Consider the following 25,202-nt stretch of genomic DNA (forward strand, 5'->3'; position numbering starts at 1 on the left):
CAGACCTATCAAGATAAACCCCCCCATACTCAGATAATGAATGAGCTATTTACATACAAGTTGTTGCTTAAATACTTGTCCGTTTTTATTAACATGTGAAATACAAGCTATCATTTTACAAAAATAATCCCGATATATTAATAAGAACATAATCATTATAGGAATACCATGGGCAAAACTGATAGTGTGCTATGCTTAGTACAGGATTGTAAGGGGTGGAGCATGACAAAGATTCAAAGAACGCCAGTGCCATGCCCCGCCTCCTTAACAGCCTGGACTGTCTCTTTAAGAAATTCTTACTAAAAATTAAACTATGCCCAATAAATATAAGACCTTGAATAGTATAATATCCTCCTTAGAGTAAGTTCACACGGGTTTTTTGTATCGGAACCTGAGGCAGAGGCCGCCTCAGGTTCCAATCCAAAAACTGGGTAGCCGCAACTGAAAGCCGGTGCACTGCACTGGCATCCAGCCGCGCACTCTGCTTTGGGTTAGGCCCAATGAATGGGCCTAGTCCGGAGAAGGGAGTGTCTTGAATGAGCATCTTGCTTCCGGAAGAAACGGCTCCAGGAAAAAAAAAAAAGACATGAACGGTTCCCATTGATTTCAGTGGGAGATGTCTTTTTGGTCGGGGTTTTGAGGCAGATACGGTCTCAAAATCCTGACCAAAAAACTCTGTGTGAACTTACCCTTATAAAGAGGTTTTTGTTATCGGAGGAGTATACACTTTAGACAGTAAGAGAGGGGTCATGCAACCCCTTGTTTACCGGATTCCCTTTAGGAGTTTATGGTGTCGCAAACTAGTACAGCTTCTATAAACTGGATGGAAGAAGATGAAGACGTGAAGACTTCATAACCAAGACAGAGAAAGTCTAGATCCTTATGAGACATCATAGCAGTAGACAGTGGTTAAAAGATTTTTATTAAGAAGAAACTCCCTAATTTAACCATTATATATCATACAGAATTTTAGTTAATTTGTACAAGCATCTTCTACCCCCGTGATTCTCATAATCTTATCCACTACAATATAGATCAATAGTCGCCAATTGTTAGGAAACTATCACTCCCAGTATGTGAGTTTTACAACAGCCGGACATCCATGGGGTTGGAGACCACCAATATAGACATTAGGTCTTAGTGGTTTTCGAGGTTCAGGAACTTCAGGGTATCCTTGACTTCCATTTTTCTGAAACTAAGATAATGACCTCGTTCCGGTTTTCCAAGCCAAGACAGAATCTGTAATGCCAACTACAGCACTATAAAACAAACACTCTCCCAGTATATACTATCTGCATTTTACAAATCCCACCCCAACGTAGTCTGCACCACAAAGGCAGCCTTGGGTAATGTCTCCGTTTCGACTACCCAAATATGCAGTGTACAGTTGAAAACATCATACCTACAGTCCGAAGTAGACAACACTACGCTTCTGGAATGAGGACATCACCTACCATGGCTTCTTATTGATTCAGGTGTCTACAAAAGCAATTTGTATAGGTAAAAATGGTCATAGTGGTGGGTCACACATGATGGTTTAGCCCCATGTCTTGGGCAACTCTGAAGCCTGAAGTGTTGGTCCAATCCTTGAACTGAGATGGTGTCCTGTAAATCCATTTTTTGTACAGTGGAAGGATTATAAAGTAGACAAGGTAAGTCTCCCAAATGTAAGGCCCTATGTATCCCATACAGAAGGCTGCTGTCACCAGAACTGATGTTTGGCTTGGGTGTTTGGAGGTGGTCTTCTGCATGGAAACAAAAAAATGGAGATTCGGTAATTGTATCTAGAACAAACCACGAGGAGTCAGTCTAAGAAATGCAAATTCCTTTTATAGGAATAATAGGCCCCGCCCCCGAGGAGCTGGAATTGCTAAAACATTTAGCCTGCATTAGAAATGTGCAATGAAAATATAGTAAAAGTTTGTGAGTCTGGAAATCCTGATAGCTTAGCATACTAGAAGAGCTGAAGAAGAGAAATGGACAACTGAAATCCTGGCTTGTTGATGTTGTAGAGTGGCTGTGTTTTGTATTACAGCTCAGCCCTATTAATTTGAATGAGACTAAGCTGGAGCATGACCATGTGATCAATGGACATGTCACTGGCCTGAGAAATGGAGCTCATCCAAGTGGTGAATCTCAACAGTTGATCCATTCTGGGGTCCTAGGAGACCGATTTTACCAATCTAATATAGTCTAGCCTAAGGATAGTTCTGGAAAACTGATGATGGTCTTGTGAAATCAGCTCCATCAGAAGCCCCATAGGAGGGGTGTTAGGACAAGTTATAAGGTACAATGGCAGCAAAAACCTTTATTTTATTTATCTCACTTATATAGTACCATCATATTCCGCAGCGCTTTACAGACAGTGTCAGTCACTGTCCCATATAGGGCTTGCAATCTACATTTCCCATCAGTATGTCTTTGGAGTGTGGGAGGAACCTCAAGGACCTAGAAGAAAACCACGCAAACATGGGGAGAACATACAAACTCCTTGCAGATGTCCTGAGTTGGATTTGGCCTGGGAATATCTGGGAGATGGACAGACCATATTTTCCAGTCCAGATTCCAGTGTGTGAACACGGGCCAAGAAAAGGTAGGATAAGACAATTGAGGTACACCTGCAAACTTTGTCCAGTAATAATAGGGGACCTGAATCGGTCACAAGTGCAGTAAATGTGGAAATGGAGCCCAGTAGCAATGGCTCTGCCTGTTTTATTTTAATGTATAGTATTGCCATCTGCAGATCTTTTGACCACTGCAACACAGAACTAAGACAAAAAGTCATCACTGCCCATGACTAGATGTGGAGAGCTAAACTGACAGTACAAGTCTATGGAAAACCACTGTCCTGGCAGTTGGGTTGGGGGTTGTTCCTCACGGCCCAGCAAAGACACTGAGCTGTAAGTTGGAGCAACAAGAAGGGATTTCAGCATCAACCGGACAAAGTATAAAATTTAACTTTTATTTGAAATCCATAAAATAATTCACAAGGCAACCACGGGTAGATGGAATGAATACATGGATATACAACAGCTACGCATTCATGAGGAAGGGACACCTTATGTCCTGAAATGCATAGCTGCTGTATATCCATGTATTCATTCCATCTACCCGTGGCTGCCATGTGAATTATTTTATGGATTTCAAATAAAAGTTGTTTTATACTTCGTCCGGTTGATGCTGGAATCCCTTCTTCTTGCTTCAATTTATCTTCAGCTGGTTTAGTCCACCTACTTCCATGCACATCAATGAGATCTTCATGAAGGGTGAGCTGAAAACTTTTTGTTTTTCCGTTTTGTACTGAGCTGTAAGGCCCACCATTGGCAGTTGAGCGATATCAGTGCCAAAACTAACGGCACAATATCTCCTACACCGGGGAGCAAGTAATACTGCACATCTCACCTCAGTTGTCTCAATGTAGCCTTAGAGTTTGTGAAAGGTCCTACTTAAGGGGGTTTCTGAAGCTTACAACTTACCTATCCACAGGATAAGTAACGTGGATAGTTCCTTTGCTAGAACCCTCTCACTTATAACTGGGATACTAAGTTCCTCCCACCCCACCCATTTAAAGGGAGCGGTAAGTCCTATACTGGTGGTTTCGTTGGTCGTTCTATTGATTTGAATGGTAGTATGCAGACTCCACTACTCCATTCATAAAGGGGTACACAGAACTCCATTCTTGTGACTGGTGGTTGTCTGAGCTACTGGATCTCCAAATACACACATCATCTATTCCATTACTAGGTCTTAGAGTGAGTTCACACGGAGTAAAGTGCCGCTTGATGTGGCAAAATACCGCCGCGTATACGATCCCGGCTCCCATTGAAATCAATGGGAGCGTATACGGCCCGCAATAGCTCACGTGGCATCTACGTGCCACATGACGCGGCCCTTTACTCCGTGTGAACTCACCCTTAAAGAGATTTCCTTGTACATGGTAAAGCCAAACCTTCAAACTTTTGGACAAGACACTTAACAACTCTTTCAGCTTTGTCTAATACGTCAGAAGGCCCAGACAGATGTAGGACTTATGGAATAATTCTGTTTGAGTAGGATATTCAGCTCCATAAACAGGATCAGGCCTTATAATGGTTTTAGTTAGGTTCAGATGACAGTCTCACTCAGAGTTCTAGTCACATTTCATAATGGTCACTGGAAAGATTTCACCCTCGAGGACTTGGCCTGTTAATGCATTATAGGAAGAACCTATAGCTTTAAGCCAAATCTGTAATATTTCATGTCTCCTATGATGGTGCACATACAACTGAAAGCTGTCAGTGTAGGCTGTGACAGCGGCTCACACTGACGGCAGAGAGCGACCTTTGCCCCCACACAGGCGCGATAATGTTAGTCATCACATTTGCAGTCTGAAGGAGGAGAAAGCATGATGGCTCTTCATGGATAAGTATGATAGAGTGTGTTTGTAAAGTGTGTGTGTGTGTGTGGGGGTACATATAATTAAGTGTGTGAGGTACATATGTACTGGGGAACATAAAGTGTGTGTGGGGGCATACTGAGGAGCATATCATAAAGTGGAGCATATAATACAGTGGGGTGGGGAGTGTACTGGGGAGCATATAATAGTGTGTGATGAATCTACAGATGTGGCAAACTGTGCAGTTGTTTACATGAGGAATATTAACAATGGCAACCAAAAATAATTTTTTGGTTTGGGGTCACCACAACATGAGGAACTGTATTGCGGGGTCACGGCCTTAGGATGAGAACCACTGTCTCGGAAGAATATCGCATATTGAGCATTTAATATATAGACAATTCCACAGTACATAACTAAATAAAAGTTACTAGTGTCCTAATCTACAGAAATTAACCATTTTAGTATAATGCTATAGTATTAGACTAGCTGGTAATATTCCATAAACGTATGTATAGAAAAAGCCACCAATCTCTGAATTCCACTGGGCCAGCAGGGTTTTGGTAATGCCCCCATAGAAAATGAAGCATTACTAATCAATAGGTTAGCTGTGTAATGTATGACAAGGTTCCAGAAAGAGGGAGGGACACCTTATATAGCCACTCTCTTGCTATAGCTAGGTAATTGTTTTAAACACAGACATTCCCTCTACTCAAGATGTACAGACCTTCCTGGTCTAGAGCTTAGGATTCGATATTCTCAAAACGTGCAGACGGATCGCCCAGGTGGTCTAGTGCCTAGGATTCAAGAACCTCAATGCATGAAGGCAGTTCTCCCTGGTGGTCTAGTGCCTAGGATTCAATACATGCAGACAGATCTCCCTTTTGGTCCAGTGATTAGGATTAGATACTCTCAATACATGCAGACGTATAGCCTTGGTGGTCCAGTGGCTAGGATTTGATACCTTCAATACGTGCAAACAGATCGCCCTGGTGGTCGAGTGGCTAGGACTTGATACCCTCAATACGTGTAGACAGATCGCCCTGGTGGTCGAGTGGCTAGGATTCGATACCCTCAATACGTGCAAACAGATCGCCCTGGTGGTCGAGTGGCTAGGACTCGACACCCTCAATACGTGTAGACAGATCGCCCTGGTGGTCGAGTGGCTAGGATTTGATACCCTCAATACGTGCAAACAGATCGCCCTGGTGGTCGAGTGGCTAGGACTCGATACCCTCAATACGTGTAGACAGATTGCCTTGCTGGTTGAGTGGCTAGGATTCGATACCCTCAATACGTGCAGACAGATCGCCCTGGTGGTCGAGTGGCTAGGATTCGATACCTTCAATACGTGCAGACAGATCACCCTGGTGGTCGAGTGGCTAGGATTCAATACGTGCAGACAGATCACCCTGGTGGTCGAGTGGCTAGGATTCAATACGTGCAGACAGATCACCCTGGTGGTCGAGTGGCTAGGATTCAATACGTGCAGACAGATCGCCCTGGTGGTCAAGTGGCTAGGATTTGATACCCTCAATACGTGCAAACAGATCTCCCTGGTGATCTAGTGGCTAGGATTTGACATTCTCAATATGCGCACACAGTGCTATAGGCAATGACTTTTTCCACTTTTAATGAACACTAGACAAAGATAACTAGACATGCAGTGTTATCATAGGAACATTTTGTGATTCCAAATAATGGAATTTCTTTCTCTTCCCATCTTATAAAGTCACCATTGACTTGGATATTGATACCCTCAATCTCACTGCCAATAACTACCACTGAATGATGGGACATAAGCCGCCACTCACCTTCTAGTAATGTCTCCCATTTGGATGATTTGTAGTTCTGCTCTATCAGGGCACAAGTAAAGTGAGTCTAAGCTACAGTGTTTATGGGCAGCCTGAAATCCTCCTCCTAGCACAGAATGGCATGGCTGCCCTGTCCTCCGCCATACGCTTCACTTCAGCTCTGCTTGTCCACATTGTAAATGGAAAACTTGACAGTCAAAGTGAATAAACAGAAATCAGCATATGTCCACCTCTACTCTCTGCACCACATCACAGGCTCAGGATTTTTTTTTTTTTTAAATAAAACTGATCATATTTTTATAGAACAGCAGAAAATCTGTACAGGAAGGACGACTCTCCGCAATAGTCCTCATCCATGATAAATACTTCATATGGACAAAAGAAGTGCAGAATTTATCTACATGAAGACGCCACCCGCTGGAGGAATGAGGTGGTAGAATATGGACAAGAGCTGATATTCCAGGGTATAAATGTTTAGGGAGAGGATATATGGAGTAATAGGAGGAGATATAGGAAGGATATATGGAGTAATGGGAGGAGATATAGGGAGAGGATACATGGAGTAATAGGAGGAAATATAAGGGAGGATATACGGAGCAATAGGAGGAGATGTAGCAGAGGACATATGGAGTAATAGGAGATATAGGGAGAAGTTATATGGAGTAATAGGAGGAGGTATAGGCGAGAACATATTGAGTAATAGGAGGAGATATAGGGATATGATATATGGAGCAATAGGCGCTATAGGGAGTGGAGAATATAATATATATTTTTATATTATATATAAAATAGGAGATATAGGAGTTACAGAAGGAGTACATATGTTGGTATGTGATACAGTAACAGCCACATGAACCACATGAGAATAAACACACCATAGTAAGGAGACAGACACCCAGAAGTGAAATCACCGACCACCAGGAGGATGAAGTTCCCTTTATTTTAGTTTATTAATAAGGTACAGATTTGGGGAGGTAAATTGTACACAGTTTTTCTCGGTGGTAACAAACCAGCTGCTCCTTTACAACTATAAAAAGAATGGTCACAGAGTCCATGACGCTTCCTCTTTTCCTCTATCACTGATGAAACCCGGACATGATGGGAAACTCCTCTGAAGTGACTGATGTGGCCAGGAGGACAGAGCATGACCACTAGCATAGTACACGCAGTGCAATCCACTCCAGGAGAGTCTGTTACTATACACAGTGAGGGCAGTTATACTGGGCAAACCCATCTATCCCCTTGTACAGGAGACCCTAAGCTCATAGCCCAAATCTTGTCTCTAGTTGCCCTCAAGTTGTCCATCAGACAAGACCCTTTTAAAGAGGACCTTTCACCACCTCCACATCTCTTTGTTTCCTTTAATAGATGTTGCTCCACTGCTTCTGGAACAGTTGGAATTTTTTTTCTCTAGCCCCCGCTGTTCCTGAGCAATCCGTGTTGTTAGTCTCACCACTACAATATGCAGATTTGTCTGTCAGGTGGGTAGTCCTGGGTTCGAGAAAACAGACAGGGACTTCCCACTTGACAGCACCTAATTACCATATATGGTGATGAAACTAACAGAACTGATTTCTAAGGAATGGTGGGGGGTAGAAATAGAATTCCAACTGCGTTAGAATAAGTGGAGAGCGACTATTGTAGGAAAGAAGTGGCCTGGTGTATTTGAATGTACAACCTGCTTGTACATAGGAAGCAGGATCTCATCTTAGGTGTTTTACAGATGCAAACGTTATTTCATGACTGCCCCCTAAAAACTATGACACTAATGTCTAGTCTTTCAAATGAGGACAAAGGGAGGAGCTTAGATGTGCCAGGGCAGTGTGCAATCGACAGTAGGAGGAACCTGATATCTCCTGGTATAGAAATGTATAGAAATTTGACTGTAACAGGGATGACAGTGGCACAAAGATATTTACGATGTGCAGATGATGAACCCAACCAACATAGGGGATACCCGATTATTAAAATTTTCTTTTAAGTGCATCCATAGTAGCGTTATTACCAGCTGCACTGGGATGTAACGCTGCTCCGCATCATGGCTTCCCATTTAAGGAAGATTCATTGGTTTACGAGCTTCAGGAACTAACTTTTGGTCCCCCGCCCTCTTGATCACCCCCAGCGATCGGACATTTGTCCCCTGTCCAGTGGATGGGGAATAAGTGTCTATAACGGCACAGCCCCTTTTAGATCATTTTTATCATACTGCAGACAGGGCAGATGGGGGGAGGCACCTGCTGCAGCCAGCTATTTTACAGGCAGACCCAAGACAGTGAGGAGGATGAGGGGAACATGGCTGATCTGGGAAATATAGAGAAGTTTTTATTTATTTTTTTGTTTCCCCCCAGTTTTAGTATACCCATTGAGTTGGAACCAGATGGGATAACATTTTAACCCCATTATGACAGAGTCTAATGGGAACGAACCCCATACTGACTCCCTATACTGAGGAGCTACTACTCAAGCAATTTCCTAACCTATAATATACTCCCTGTATCCTGCCCCAGTTACAAGCAGGTTATATAGTCTTTTCTTACCCTCATGATGTGAATGATTCCGGACCATGCCCGCTTTCCCCGCTCTACCCCTCTCACCGTAAAGCATACAAGGCACTGATTTATAGAGAATTAAAACTCTAAGTTCTGGAGTAAATAGGTTTTATAGAGCCTGTTAAATATATATATATGAAAATTAATGCAATTTTTTTCTCAAAAGATCCAAAATCTGTACAGTCATTTCATTAGGATACTATACCCCATGCTGGGAATAGGCAGAACCTGGGGAGGGGGTGGTATAACCAGGACTTACTGGAGGTTGTATATATCTTACACACAGCAGATGTTCGGTTTTTCCAGCCATTTACATTACACTTTTCCCCACGCGACATTGCATTTATCCCTGTACGTCTCTTAATCGACATCTGATCAGGCTACAGACATAGAAATAGACTCTGCTTCTCAATGAGCCCCTGCAAAGCAGCAGGCGGCCCCCTGTGGCATTCTAGCTGTTGGGGTAACTACAACTCCCAGCTGCAGGCTATCAGAGCATGCTGGGAGTTATAATCTTCTTCAACAGCTGGAGAGCCCTAGGTGGCAGATCACCGGTCTCACACGAAATGCCAGTTGCAATGGATACCAGTCGGCCGCCATAGACGGAACCCGCAGCCGTTCCAGTCAGGATCTATTCACACGCAAGCGTTCATGACACATTCATCGCTCTATACTGGATCACATGGAGGTGTATAAAGTCTATTCCTAGCGAAACTGGTCGGCAGCGGCGGTGATGACAAGAGCGAGGACAGATTAGGCACCTTGGCGGCGCGGCGTCTGTGATAACGGAGACCAACACCCTGCGCATACATCCCCTCTCCCAAACAAGGACTGCAATGCCAGAAAACTTTGCTCTAATCTCCCCCTCCCGATGCTTAGTCTAGTAAGGAGGGCTCTGCAGGTCGGATTATGGTGGGCCGATTTGGGGCGGCGGGAGGTCTCCGGCTGCAAAAAGGAAGAAAAAGGGGCAACAAAATAAAAAAAAAGAGGTTTTAGGGAAATAAAAGAAAAAGAATGAGGGTTAAGGTGAAGGAGTCATACATGATAGACAAGCTGCAGATCCCTGTACATGAAGAATCTGTAAGGTATGCTAAGGGGGCAATAGATTCTATGGATAGACCCAAAAATGGTCTCATTCACTGACAGCAAGCACTTTACACAGAACATGCCCTGGTCATATGGGCAAGTGTTCTCTTTTCTACAGTAATGTCTTATAAGAAGAACTAGTCTTCCTGCATTATAGAAACTCTGCTAAGCTGCAAGGGGCTGGCCTAACAACAAGCTTGTTGACTGTTTCCAACAGCAATCAGAAGAATTCTGAAGGCAGCTCTGGAGTATAATGAAGGTTGTAACGCCTCCGTTTATGTAGATTATATCTATAGATAAGCTGTAGAATGGGGAGTATACCCCTTTACAATACAAATGACTCCAGTCTCCCTCATGTACTATACTGTAGATAGGGGGTCCTGATAATGCAGAAAGAGTGCTGAACACTCAATATTATCTAGGAATCAATGACAGAGATTATGGGTGTACTAGCTTATTTGGGGGGGGGACACCAGCTGAACCCCAAAATTCACAATGGTAAATAGACTTGTTCCTTTGTGCAGATTATTCATGTACAAAGATATAGCATTGCAATGAGCTCAGCAGCTAAGCTTCATATAGCCTAAAGGTCATGCATTATCAGTGTGCAAAACAGAGGGGGTATTTCTTACCTGGGCACACCAGGGGGTACACCTGGGGGTATACGAGCTGGCCGTGATGGGATCTGTGGAGGTGCAGAGAATGGGTCATTGTTAGCAGCAGGGAAGCCGGCCATAGAACCAGGGCGGGATGGGATGGGTGGATATGCAGAGCCTCCTGCAGGCACGGGGATGAGTGGGGGCCCAGGAGTTGGGCCCCGTACTGCAGGTGGGCGGCTTGGAGGCATGATGTTGGCAGCCGGTCTCCTTTGTGCTGTCGGGCTGTGGACAAAATAAAATAAAATGTGAGTGTCTGGCACTGAACTAGAGTTAAAAGAAAGCTATAACAAAGGCACTTGGATACTGTGTACCATTATCATGTGATCATCACTGTCAGATGACAGGAAGTCCATGCACAATCTGTTGCTACCATGTCAACCCCAGAGCAAGCATAACATTAATACTGGAGACTCCATTTTTACATATACATTCTATATTATTCCACCCTTGAGAATCTTATCCTATAGCACTGACCTGTGTCCGCTGGTGGAGTTCTGCAGCCAGGTGTCATCCACCGGTGGAGGGACAGGGGTGGTGATGGTGCTAGTGGTAATGTCGCCAATGATATTCAGGGCCTCCTTCAGTGCATGGTACATCCTGAGCATTTCGTCTCGTCGCTGAGCCTGGTCCGCTGACTCCTCCATAAGGCTGTTCTGGTCAGTGGAGGAGTAGAGATACGCCAGCAGTTCGGAGTGAATGAAATCTTTTGTCTGCGACAGGAAAAAGGGAAATGACTAAATCCCGGGTCACTGTTAGAGCTCTGTCCAAGTCACTGACAAACCAGCATGCACATGGTGCAGAGGGGCGGTTGAAAGAAAGAATCATGTGCTGACGCCATGGAAAGGTCTTTGTGAGGTTTAGGAATGACAGAGAACAGGCCCTCACAGGACTTACGGACAAGGGTGAGCCCCAGACCAACTTACGTTATTGATCATGAGGTGCATTATGGTCTTTGGCATGAGGTCACGGATGGACTTGTTGATAATTGCCATGTAGGAGTCCACCAGGTTTCGGATGGTCTCCACCTGTCTTTCCAGCTGTGGATCCATTGAGAATGTGTTTTCCTGGACTTCGTCCTCATTCTCTGTCTGAGGGTAAAAATTGAAAAAACAAGTGGCTCAGAGCCCCGCACAACAACACCCACTAAGCAGCAGAGAAAGAGCAATCACAAGACCGCCACGGAGCGTCATATTGCTACATAGGGCATCCATACTACTCCTGGTAAACGGCACAAATCTACATAAGCTTCCATACTACCGTCTGTAAATGTCACACGACTATATACTGCATCCATATTACTGTCTGTAAATGTCACACGACTACACACAGCATCCATATTACTCCCTCTAAATGTCACGCGACTACCCCGTGTTCCCAGCACTTCTGTCCAATGTCACAAGACTACACGTGGCGTCCACACTATTCGCACTGCCAAGGGACTGCACACGGCTAACCTGGTCTTTTTCAGGGTAGACCCCGGCTCGGAGGAAAGAGGCTTTCCAGCTGTCCACATCCTCCTGGGAGTCACAGGCCAATTCTATCTGACGCAGGTCTTTATATACATTCCTGGAAAGACAGCAGAAGAAGAAATTGAGTCAGTCTCTTGTGCACAGAAAATGGCCGCCCACTCCAGTACATGCCTTCTGGCTAACCTACTGAAGACCGTAATACAGCCATGACTACATAGTGATTGTATCTATCAACCATGGAAACACATAGGTCTGCATGGAGCTGTATACACAAAACGGTACATGACATTTCATCACTTCTTATTTTAGATGTACTGGAGCGATGTATAGATTGGTTGCACATGATGGATATTACTCTTTGTACAGCCTGAGAGGGGATGTACAGAGGGTTTACACAAAATTCATAGGAGATCGTGTCTTGGGACACTGCACTGACCACATTCAAATGCGAGATCTCTCCTTGGTGGTTGCTCCCATCCAGATTTTAATAGGGGGTTATAGGACCCCCCCCCCCCAGCTATCAGACATTTATGGTATAGCCTATGGATAGGCGATCATGGGGGCGGGTTTATCATCATCTTACCCCAGACTATAAATTGTTGCAGCTGACAGTTTTACTCTGTTCATGCTACTTTTCCCCCAAAAAAAGAGGCGTGGCTAAATGATACTGGAAATCTAAGCCAGCCATGAGACTTTCCCATTCAAGTACACAGTCCGGTGGAGGATGCTCCTAATTTAAGAAGAGACCTGTACCTTGTCATAAATGAAGCACACCCTCCACCGACACACTATGTATATGATATTGTCCCCTTATCTACTTTCTTGCCTCAAATCCTTTTCTCTTCGTTCACATCTGCGCCAGAATCTCTGTTGGAGTCTTTATTGCAGTGTCCCAGAGGAAAAGTCCTGGACGGAGGACTATTTCTTCTATAGGTTTCAGTTTTAAAATAACGGACACCCGCTGGACCCCTTTATAGTCAATGGGGTCCGCTGGGCTCCGTGTGTTACGGCTATTTTATCCATTCGCCGCTCTGTTCTGGTCCTCCAGTCGATTAGAACAACGGAAAAGCAGCGCTAATGTGAATCTCGAGTCCCTTTTACAGACCACTCACCGCTGTTCTGTGTTGAAAATTGCAAAGATGTGTTTTGTGGACATGAACCCCTTCTCTACATCTCGGATCTTCAGGTTGTCGAGCGGCAGCATGTACTTCTTCTCTTTCTCCTGCAGGGGGCACAGAAGAGCCGGTCACTATGCGACTAAGCGGACGAGAAACTGGCACGGATAAAATAATGTTGAACAATCTGAAGCCTCATTACTCAGCATTAGCTGGATAAGTGGCCGGTCTTACACACATGGGGGCGCCACCTGGACTTACATTGATTAGGGTTAATTAATGGCTTTAATTACAGCTATACGTTGCCCGAGATGAAACTACTATTTTGTGGGGGGTTCTTGGTGTTCGCCAATGCAAGCTTGTCTGGAGTGCAAGGGGTTAAAGGAAGGGAGCATATGTTTCGGCTGGAGATGAAACATCTGGAACAGTTTAAGTGTCTGGGAGGATTTTTGGCCCATGAAGGGTGATGGAGGCAGAGGGCCCCCCCAACGGCCTCCTAACCCCTCCTCTCTCACTTCCTGCATAGCCACAAATGTGTTCCCAAAGCTCAAAGCATTTCAATGCCACGTCACGGGCAGCCTGGACGACCCTGCAGCCGCTCTCCATTCTCTCAGAAGACTGGTGAGATCTACAAGCAGGGATCAGCGCTCGGGTGGGTAGAGATGGGTGGTGGCGATTGGTGGGGGCACCCATGAGGCATAAAATATCATTTAGACCAGGGTGGTCTGCAGGCGGGGATGCTGGGACTACTGGGGGTATAGCATGATGCAGGGGAGGTAATGTAGTAGTACTTGTAGAGTATAGGGATGGATGATGCTAGAATCGAAACGCTTGGATATGGGAGAAGAGTAAGGGGTAAGGTCGGGAATTGCAGGGTAATGAGAGGCGGGAGTGTGTGGGTGCCCATCTGATGGACATGAATGTGCAGCTACGAGACGGCATGGGGAGCACTCAAGGAATTGTCCCCCCGAGATGATCGTTCACCTTGTGGAGAAGATTATGACTGACCCCGTTCTCCCAGTGTTCAGACTACGTGTTCGTTGGACAGAATGTGAACAGTAGTCTACACACTGGTTAAACTGGGACGGACGAGCACAGAGGAGGACGCTGCTGCTGCCGCTGCATTGCTGTGTATGTATTGATAGAAACCATATGGATTTGAAATAAAAAGTTTACACCCCCCTCCTTCCCGTCTTGCTTTTACCTCTTCATCCTTATACCAGGACAAGGATTCGGCGGTCAGCACAAACCAGTACTCCTTGGAGCCGCCTTTCATGATACTTATATTGTTGATGGTTAGCCAGCCTCTCCTGATGACCTGCAAGAGAGAAAAAGGGGGGGTGGGAGAAAAAAAAAAGTAGAAGATGGGGGATGGGAGAAAGGAAACAAAGAGAGGCAACCATCATGTGGGGGGGTCCTATGCGGTTGAGGGGCAGTCGCTTACACAAAAGGCTCTAGGACCCGGACGGCCATTTTGTTGCATACCTGTAGACTTCGATGGGCGTACTGATATTATACATGTAGTGTCTCTCTATGTATATGCCAGTATGCCAACCATCTGGCATTTTTGTAATATTTTGCACCCATTGCTTCTATAGGAACTTTCCATTTGAAAGGAGTATTACTGTCAGAGCAAGTTACCCCTTACCCAAAGGATAGGGACGTAACTTGTTCTGACAGGAATATCCCTTTAAAAAGTTTCACTATTATGTTACAGGTGTTAGCCGTTTCAGGCAGGGCTGGATAACCACCGATACAGTGTGGTCATTCAAGAGGTCGTGCAGGACCCCGAAAACATGGCCGCTTTCTACTTACTACATTGGTCACATGGCAATGCCAAATCTCCAGCCCAGTAAAATGAATGGGATTGAGCCGCAACATGGCCATGTGACCAACGAACATGATGTCACTTCCTGAGCAGAAGAAAGCAGCCATAGTTTCGATTTAAGATTCCCACAATCCTAAATGGCTGCCTTGCCAAAGTCCGGCATACCCCTAAATAACAAAAGCAAGGAATATGGCTAATGTATGGGCTTGGCCAGGTTATCTTTCAGGATCCTGGGAAAGTTGGATCATGACACCAGGCAGAATGGTGCTCTAACGGTTAACCAGCAGCCATGACAGGACCGTCTCTATTGTTCTGGCCTCTTGCACACACTACTAGTTAATGGCCGCTCTGAAATGCAGCACTTACCTCAGATTGACTTATACATCAGCCATTTTGTGACCCCATCATGCAAAGAATCCGACACAAAATGGCCACCTCATATGTTCGATGGCTGAAGGGATCCCTGTGCAAAACCTGTAATGCCACCGAGTGCGGCAGACTGAAGCGTACATACTGGTCGACGGGCAAAGCAAGCTCGGGACAATTGAGATACATTTATGGGATGCCGACCAGTACAGAATATGAATCTACCACCCGACACCATGCCCTTTGTTCACATTGTTCCCTTCCACACCAATGAATCGTCAGGCATGGCAATTTCCATAAACTTTTACCATAGAATCAATGTCCCGGCCCTCATCCTCCTCCATTGCCCACCTGATTGGTCACGTGATATCAGTAATGACAGGTGACGGTTGGCACGGGGTAAACCGTATATGATAGTAAAAGGGAACACAAGCCAGAAAAAGCCGCAGATTGAGAGCAGTTCTGATTTCAATTGGCAACAAGACAAACCATTCCTTGGCCATGGGATGGAAACCACGCGTTATTATCCCCTCCCCCGCCAAAATCCAATACACTAAGGGCTACGCTGTAATTTTGGCTGCAACTCCCAATCTGATATGTATGCCCCATCATGAGGATAAATCATGAATATTTTAGTCCTGGAAAACCCTTTAAAGGGATTCTATCACGAAAATCACATTTTTTCTCGATCACACGTAGGAATAGTCTTAAGAAAGGCTTTTCTTCTCCTGCCTTTAGATGTCTTCTCCGCGCCGCCGTTCGGTAGAAATCCTGGTTTTCTTCAGTATGCAAATGAGTTCTCTTGCAGCACTGTGGGCGGTCGCCAACACTCAAACAGCACTGGGGCTTCCACAATGCTGTGAGAGAAATCTCCAGCGCCACCTCCATCTTCTTCTGGAACGGCCTCTCTGTGCGTCTTCTTCCGGAGCTGGGTTCTAACTTCTAGGCTTCGGGCAGAGCCGAATGCGCATGCCCACAAAATGGCCACTTACACAGCTCCGGAAAAAGACACACAGAGAGGCCGTTCCTTAATAAGATGGAGGAGTCGCTGGAGAGTTCTGTCGCAGCATTGGGAACGCCCCCAGTGCTGTTTGGGCGCTGGGCCCCACCCCCAGTGCTGCGAGAGAACTCATTTGAATACAGACAAAAACAGGAATTTCTACCGAATAGCGGCGTGGAGAAGACATCTAAAGGTAGGAGAAGAATAGCCTTACTTAAGGCTATTCCTACGTGTGATCGAGAAAAAAAAAAAAAATGTGATTTTAATAATAGAATCCCTTTAAGGAATATAATGAATGTAGCCAGAAGATGGCAGCATCACATTTTGCAGTGCTGCTTTCTGGTCGTGTCCGAGTTGAAGGGTAAGTGGCGTGCCCGTTTTTAAATGTTACTGAAGGTAACATGTAACCCTTGAAAGGCGCCCAGGACTGCATGATAGAGTAGGTTGGCCAGCTCGGCTACGGGAGTCTCTGTGGTCCATCTGTCTAAAACATACGCATATGGCATATCGGTTCATGAGCGCCCAATGCCATTAGTTGCAGTGGTTTGCATTCCTTCCTGGCCAAAGCATGGTTACTCACACTCAGCAAGTACTTACCAGAATCTCTCCCTGGGTTAAGTATAGCAGGAGTCACAAGATTAAGGTGAGGCGGGAGGAGAGAAAGAATTTTATGACCAGAGATAGAGAGAGAGTTATGGAGAGAGAGAATGGGAACAACACGTGTATGGACACAGAATGGAACAGCAGCGAGAGGAGAGGAAGAAGAGGGGAGAAAATTACATGCAATTAATATACAGTTAATATTTAAACTCCCATTAACCCAAAAAACAACAAGAACAACAACAACAAAGTCAGTGGCAAAATTATATATCCATGCGAATTGTAATGTCACAGACGCACATGCATGGTGTGCAGAGAGTGTGAGCAGGTCAGAGACAGGACAGAGTGAGAGCGGGACAGTCTGCTGTAGGCTAGAGCGCCCCCTGCACTGGAGAGACTACAAATCCCAGCATTAGCACAGCTGGGAGTAGTAGTTCCCCTTACAGTCACAGGAGGCGGTACAAGAAGAGAAGGCAATGACACTGATAATATGAAGTGCACAGGATTGACGGACATCAGATACCGAACGCCCTTTAGTGATCTGGCCCTGACAAGCGTGACTTTTTGGTTATCGTTGTGGTACTGGATGGTTACCTGATTGGGGACGGCCCTCTTCTTGTTGAGCTGCGTGCTCCTCTGCTGCGCACTACAAGTAAAAGCAAGTAGAGGGTGAGTAATGGTGGTAGAGGAGTGAGCCATCTCAGGTAAAGCGGTACTCCAGCACACAAAACGAACGGGCTTTCCTTAGGATAGGTCATCGATATCAGATCGCTGCTGGTGGTCTGCCGCCCCCCACATTCCTTACCATAGCGCTGTACTAGTCACTCCAGATATCATACATAGCCATGACCTGGAATGGATCAGAGGAGCAATGTGGCCCCTTCAGTTAGCCGATCATGGGGTTACTCGAAGTTGGACCCCCTACCAATATGATACTGATGGCTTATCCTAAGGCTAGGCCATCAATTCTGTAGCCTTGGAGATAAAGGCCACACACTGTGGAAAAGCTGGGTTTTTGTTGCAGATTTTGCAGAGTTTTTTGAGCATAAACCAAGAAAGGCTTCTAAAGGAACGAGGAATATCGAGGACGTTCTTATACATCTCCCTTCTAACACCACTCCAGCAGCAAACTAGGCAACAAAAATGTGTGGCCTCAGCTTAATAGTGTTATACAGGTAACAGGTCGGCCATCCCCCACCACAAAATAAGAATCACTTACCGATAATCTGCTATTCTGGAAACCATGACAGCACCAGAGAGAGGGGATCCTTAGTGGGGTCACAGGCCGAAGGTGCTATTAGATAGGCTGATATTCAAGGATATTATTGGCCACGAGCCTTCCTAGGAATGCTTCATGCAGATAACAGCCCTGACTAGTAGAGACGTCAATTGGATGATCAACAAGCAAACGCTCGCTGGTCGCAGATTAGGTCTTAGATTATAGTCGGGGCAGCACTGCCGATAATTCATGCCTCTTAATGGGGGAGGAGCTATCGCAACAGAAATTCTCCCCCCCCGTGTAATTAGACCAATGCAATCGAGTGACGATAAGCAGATATGGAAACTTATGGACAGGACGGGGGATTAGTGTCCGATTGCTGGGGGCCCCAACAGCCTGGTTTCCAGTTATCTGGAGGCCTAAAAGTTCTCCTAAAGCAAGGAGTCTTTAGTTGGACTTGGACTCAGGCCCCCGTCCTCCTGATCACTGGTGGACCTGGCTGTCGGGCCCCTAGTGACGTCGCACTTACCTTCTTTCCAGTGGATGGGGGATAAATGTCCATAATGGCAAAACCCCTTTAAGCAACTAAGAGGGCAAAGGCTTCTGGGTCCCTCTGCAATGTCTCATTGCACTAAACCAGACAGGCACCAGTTCAGAGCCCAAACCACGCTGCGCACTGAGGCAGGAGGCCGAAGCCAGATGCAAGAAACTGCTTCAGACCAGCTTCACACAAACAGATTTGGTCCAGGAGATATGGACCAGATGTTGGCAGTATTTCCCAGAAGGAATCATGAGCCGGGGCCCAAATTCCTGGCACTATGGTCATCTAGGATGTGAGGAGTCCCTGTAATTCTGTTTTCAGTAGGGAACTTCTAGCATCATGGGTGACAATAATGCTGAGTCTCGTATGTCAGGGTTCAGTCTGGAAATTACTGCCAAATCCATTCGGATAAAACTAGCCTTGGTGAGCCATACCACTATCCCATACTGTACAGCTCTATAGGCCGCACGCTCCAGGCTCCTCTGTCCAAAGCAAGTGTCTGTTGCCTTATTCTTTGCTCTGAGCTTCCCGTCCGGCCTTGGGGCAGGATCCCATCTCTCTCTCGTGCTGTAAAGCCCTTGACCCATGAATGTCCACTTTTATCATCATGTTTTTAGGTCCACATTTCATAACTCATCATTAAAATGGTTAGAGGTTTGTCTTTCTGACACCCATCTTCAGATCTCCTGTACAGACCATTCAATGGAGATACTCTGTGAGTGGTCACCACTAGGGGGAGCTCACTGTATATACAGTAGTTTATACATAGAACTCAGTGATAACAGTGAAGTTAGCTCCTGAGCTCCGCCTAGTGGTATCTTCCGGTACCCATCCTGAGAATGAAGGAGGGTACAGCACTAGTGTAGCACAGCAGCGCCATCCAAGAGAATAAGCCTCTGTATAGTTCACGATATCGTCATGTGGCTGGGAGGGCACACTTTACTACCTCACCTTTGTTCTCAGGATGGGTGTAGAATCTAAGAAATGACGAATTAGGGATTCATCAGCTACTCGGTGCCTCCCCCTTGCTTTACACTACAGCTCCATTTGTTTACATTAGCTCGGTAAAAGAATGAATGACATAGGTGGCAGACATAAACCAAGGCTAAACAAGGGGGATCCTGAAAATATCTGTAGACGAAAAAACGGCAAGCACTTCCGCATCAATCACTCAGACGGACACCCACACTCAGGTGGTACACTGTGAAATACCCACCCTGGAACGAGCTGCTCGGTATAACAGCTGGGATGTGACAGAATGGGGGAACAAGTGAGCGATGATCGTGAGGATGAAGAGAAAGAGAGAGGGTGCAGGTCAAAAGTGACAGCAAGAAGAAAAATACAGGAGAGAAATTACTCAGAGAGGTGAGAGACTGCGAGACAAGCCACAACACAAGCGTGAGAAGGCAGGACGAACATCGAGGCAGCAGACAACATGGCGGCAACACACAAGCACTAGGACTAGGCATAGACAAGAGCAACGGTCTGCAACCTGGGCTGTCAGAGCATGCTGAGAGTTTGCCAAAAGATGGATGGCCACAGGCTGCAGAAGACAACTGGACTACACTCGAACACACACCATTTGGTGAGAAGTCAAACCATGCGCAGAGGCTTCATCCGGACACAACGTGCATTGAGAGAATAAAATACAAACATTAGTGACACGTTCCACCCTCCGGACATCTAACGGGGTTCAAAATTCTGTGAAAACTCATGTTTTTATTAGATTTCTATATATGTTATTTATTTATTCTGATGCAGAGGTCCAAATCTCCTGCAGAAACATAGAAGAAAACATGGTGACTACCTGCAACCACCACCACAGGGAGCTTGTGCCACTACGACCACTTATCAATGTGACAGGACATAAGTGTCCGATCACTGGGGGCACGATCCCCGGGGAGGATGGGGGACCGAAAGTCCCACTAAGGGTTCCATTCACTTCTATGGGGTTGCCAATACTGTAATAAGCCTGCAGCCCCATAGAAGTGAATGTAGCAATGGACACACAAGCACAGTGGCGCTCTGTACACAGGGAGGCCTTAGAGGGATTGTCCATCCTCCTGATCAGCGGAGAACCCGGCGATTAGGCCTCAGTGATCGGACACTTATCCCCTGTCCTGTGGCCATAGTGGTACAAGCCCTTTAACAGCTTACTGCATACTCTTTATATACAGAACTCACTGGGCTCCCTCTAGTGGTGGCTGCAGGAGATTTGGAGCTCTGTATCAGAGCAGGATTTTTTTCTCATCCGCACAGAATTTTGGCTCCACATTCACTCTAAGGAGTTTACTCATTTCTGGGGGATTTTCTGACTGAGCAAAGGGCAGTGAGAAAATCAGATCTCTCAAAACAAGATGGACATGAGGCTTGTTCACACGTAACAACTTTAAATCATGTTGAGAAGTATCTTACAATATTATCGGCACACTCATGCAACCAAGGCGTAATGGCCACCTCATTGTCCGGGGTCTGAGCTCATTAGGTATGAAAGGGGAAAGGAAGGGGGGGCACTTACTTGGCAAATCCAATGAAATCTTCATGATTGGTATTGATGTAAGACAACTCAATGTCTATTAGTAGAAGAATCTGCGGACACAGAGAGCCAAAGATAAGCATAACGTGTGCACTAGACGGTAGGCCTGAATGCTATCGGTAACGGTTGTCGGCCATACTGGCACTCATGGAGTTGGTTTTCTGTCACTGGCCATATTATCAAACCTGTGGCGCTCCAGTGAGTGATGCTTCTACTTCACAGGCCACAACGTCACGTTTATTTATCACATGGCCTGTTTGCAGGTCAGGGTCATTCAAGTGAATGGGGCTGAGCTGCAATACCAAGCACAGCCACTATACGTTTGGCGCTGTGCTTGGTATTTACTGAAGAGGCCGCAGCGCTCACTCTAACACTGCAGTCTCTTCACATTGCTGATCTGTGTGGGTCTTGGGAGGGTTGGACCTCCACCGATCAGATATTGATGGAGTCATCAATATCTAAGTCCTCCAGTGAAGACAGTCTAGACATCAGTGACAGTCACCTACCTGCTCTTTTGTTTTTCCTTCTCTCTCTCGGACATACGTCGTGACGATCCTCTCGCTCTCTTCTCGAAGTCTGGGATAAGAAGCGAGCTGTGGAGGAGCAGAAGAAAAAAAAAAAGTTCAAGGGTCAAAAAAACCTGGACTGAGTATCTTGGCTGACACTTGGCCGTCCTGGCATGCATGAGTGAGATGATAGATGGCTGGCATTATGCAGAATCATCATTTTGCACTCGATTTGTTTGTAATGCTTGGCTGGGATGGGACCCGCATGCTGCCCAGTCGTACCAGCCCGGTGACCATCCAGTCATACGAGTCACGCAAGACCGACCGGTTATAATGGACGCACAGCCCAAGCACTGCAGCCTGACCTCCGAGCCACAGAACGAAGGAGCTGCAGCTCTGGTTTAGTGCTATACCCCCTTCTCCCTGCCCAGCAGCACCCCAGTTATTGACTCTATTCAAGTGAGCGGGCCTGGCCACAGTTCTTCCACAGCCGGCATGAAAGGGAGCCCATCAACAAGGTGAAGCATGGTAAACCAGCAATGCAGTTACATAGGTCAGGCCAACCTGAACGTAATGCAGACATTCATTTATTTCACAATATGCAAACGAGCAATCTGGAGCACCAAGGGAGGGTCCATTGCTCCAAACTGTTACCCCCCACACTGCCCCCTCTATCCTTTAAGTGACAGGGAGCCAAGTGAAAGAAGGGGTTAAGGAGCGAGTGCTAGAGCAGACTGGAGCAATGGCGCCGCCTTCGGTGCTCCAAACTGCTCATTTGCATATTGTGAAATAAAGGAATATATCGGCATGGGTATATGGCTTATATACTTCACCCTGGTGACAGACACCCTATACGCCAGCGCTGTAGCTCCTTCATTCTCAGGATTGATGAGGACGCCTACGACAGGCGATTTACACATATGGGAATAACTCTCTACAGGGGTCTTCCCATTAACAGGAGTTGGCGTCGTTTCCTGTAAAACCCCTGAAAACACAGAAGCCCCAAAGCGGCGTCAATGAATAGTTAGTGAGCGCTGGAGGGTGACATGGGCAGACAGGAGGCGGCTATGCACATACATGAAGGTTTTTTTTTAATATATATATGTATCAAGACAGACCAGGATCGCACGGGGTCTAGACACCAGTATAATGTACAAGGATTTAGGAAGCCATCTATCCATGTACGACCAGGTCTGGGCGATCCCTGAGGAGCTGCGGTGTATGTAATAGGTAAAGTCACAGCATAGCCCTGCCCAGCATCACAAAATGCCGATACACCCCATTGTGCTCAGGCTTTGTGACGCCAGCAGGCTACACCAATAACTTCAAAGTCAGCTTTGCAATGCGTGGTATATAATCTCTTACAGGCTGCCACCTACAGGTCAAATCCAGCAACTACAGAAGTTCAGTCTACAAAGCATGTGTACGCAGACTGGTCAGATACCGCGGTGCCGTCTTGTAATGTGTCTTGATACATATATACGTCTTATGTCACCAGGTCTGACCACGTTATGAAGATGGAGACAACTTTATGAGCGTTTACCCTCCGTCTGAGGCGATGCCCTCTGCCCCAGTGATGTCACAGTTGAGGGGGAGAGTAAAGAAGAGGTTAACGTTAGGAAAGGACAAGAAGGTGGGGGGCAAACTTGCGACAACACAATCACGTAACATTCACATTAACCCCTTCATAAAAGGACATTTTTGCCCTTCAGGGCCAGATATTTTAGGATTTCTCAACAAAGACCTTCCAAGACCATGGAACACCCCCCACCCCCCGGGAATCTTGTGGGGGACAGCAGCTATGTATTACACCCATTCCCTCGCTGGTAACCATGTGGGCACACTGGCAGCACCTTCATGCAATAGCCCAGGGCCCTTTAAGTTGCTATTATATGAGTGTGCAAACTACACCTCTCACCAGGGTACATGGGTGCTGCCTTATAGAATGAAGACCTCGGCCCCCTGCCAAGGTTTGTGGCACCCGGGTGAGCACTGCAGTTTCTTCACTGAATACCATACATTATATAGTTGTGAGGTTCAGCCCCATTCACTTAAATTGGGCAGAGCTGCTCACAGGCCACGTGACTGATGAACGTGATATCACGTGGCCTGTGTGGCAGAGGGTCCAGGCTGTCAGACCCCCTCTGATCTTGGGTTGATGACCTAGGCAAAGAATAGGTCATCAATCTTAAAAGGCCTGAAAATCCCTTGTAGGCAGAATAGTCTACAAGCCTGCCATACAACCCTGCGACATTCAAGTCACATCCCTAAGACATCCAAGTCTCCGTTACAAAGGGCTCAGTGACGTCACCCTGAGCCCTACAACGCGGAGACATGACTCACACTACTTTGTCCATATTAGATAAATGGATTGTGGCGTCTCCTGTTCTGAATTAGCCATTTTCCTAATAGAGTTAGGTACAGGAATAGCTGGGTCACCGACCGAACACGCGTCACAATCTAATAGAGGACGACTACCAGAAGACACTATAGAGAGCCTTTAGTGGACATCGGAAATGTGAACGTGGTCTCGGATACCAGATTTCTATCCGATCTTCTGAAATGAAACACCCAAAGCCTGAGGCTGCACTAGTGAGGCAGTAATAAGACTGACAGACTGCAGGGCATTGTACAATACTGTGCTTTCTTCCATGCTCCTTGTAGTCAGTGAACGGGGACGCCTTGGTTTACATCCCATCCTGGTCGCACAGCACTATGATACAGTGTAATGAGCCATACACCCAGGATAGGACTATAGGTGCTGCATGTAAATAGGATTTCCATTCACTGACAGCAATAAGAGATAGGAAGACAAAAGGACGTGGTCTATGTAGGAGGTGAGCACACCAAACACCATTCATGCCCTTGTGCAGATGGTGCAGCTCCGGTGCGACAGAAACTACAACTCCCAGCATGCTCCATTCACTTGTATTCAAGAAGTATGCATGCTGGGAGTTGTAGTTCCACAACAATACTCCTGTTCTATACACTGGCTGTATCGTTCCATGACCACCGCTCTCATCCAGCGGCCGTGGCTCACCTTGACGGTACATTGTCTCACAGTGTTGATCAGCTCCTGGATGACCAGATCCACACATTTCAGACACGGCTCCTTCAATTTCACCACTTGCTTCTTCACTATAGCCTCAAAGGCCATATCAGGGGTAAAGAGACCTGTCCTGTAGGGATGACAGAGAAGGATTGGTTCAGAGGGACCAGGAGCTGAAATGTGATTAACCCTGTGAGGGATGAGTCGGTGAGATACAATAAGGCGTATGGGAAGAGCTCACCTTACACCATGGATGTTCTTAATGGCGTAGCTGATTTCTCTCCGTAGATCCTTCTCGTCAAATTCCATCTTAAGTGAGCAAAGAATGGCAAGGGTTAAATACAGAAACTTCCCCTTTGTACATATAATAATTCAGGGGCACCATTTCTCCTAATTTTCCGTTGTGCGGTTACTCTGTTGTTCCTCCTGGAATTGTATATATACCGTATTTTCCGGACTATAAGGCGCACATAAAAACCTACGATTTCCT

At 46.1% G+C, this 25,202-nt stretch overlaps 1 protein-coding gene across 5 annotated transcripts in view; it reads right to left on the reverse strand.

Annotated features, from left to right (window-relative positions):
• Positions 1-60: 60 nt before the first annotated feature.
• DNM2 (dynamin 2) overlaps positions 61-25,202 on the reverse strand; it is a 46,507-nt gene continuing 21,365 nt past the window's right edge. The window contains exons 9-22 of one of the 5 annotated variants that reach the window (XM_075272599.1): positions 24,954-25,021; positions 24,704-24,842; positions 21,664-21,750; positions 21,140-21,210; positions 19,838-19,864; positions 17,456-17,507; positions 16,859-16,870; positions 14,272-14,385; positions 13,065-13,174; positions 11,938-12,049; positions 11,407-11,571; positions 10,958-11,193; positions 10,457-10,705; positions 61-1,745 (exon numbers count right to left, since the gene is read on the reverse strand). In XM_075272599.1, coding sequence (XP_075128700.1) covers positions 1,703-1,745; positions 10,457-10,705; positions 10,958-11,193; positions 11,407-11,571; positions 11,938-12,049; positions 13,065-13,174; positions 14,272-14,385; positions 16,859-16,870; positions 17,456-17,507; positions 19,838-19,864; positions 21,140-21,210; positions 21,664-21,750; positions 24,704-24,842; positions 24,954-25,021 — 1,485 coding nt within the window. In that variant the 3' untranslated portion in view covers positions 61-1,702. Of the gene's footprint in view, positions 1,746-7,110; positions 9,684-10,456; positions 10,706-10,957; positions 11,194-11,406; positions 11,572-11,937; positions 12,050-13,064; positions 13,175-14,271; positions 14,386-16,858; positions 16,871-17,455; positions 17,508-19,837; positions 19,865-21,139; positions 21,211-21,663; positions 21,751-24,703; positions 24,843-24,953; positions 25,022-25,202 lie in introns of those variants that run through there. The other 4 variants (XM_075272595.1, XM_075272597.1, XM_075272596.1 and 1 more) reach the window with 4 other exon arrangements.

This window comes from Leptodactylus fuscus, chromosome 5 (assembly GCF_031893055.1).
Source record: "Leptodactylus fuscus isolate aLepFus1 chromosome 5, aLepFus1.hap2, whole genome shotgun sequence".
Lineage (NCBI taxonomy): Eukaryota > Metazoa > Chordata > Amphibia > Anura > Leptodactylidae > Leptodactylus > Leptodactylus fuscus.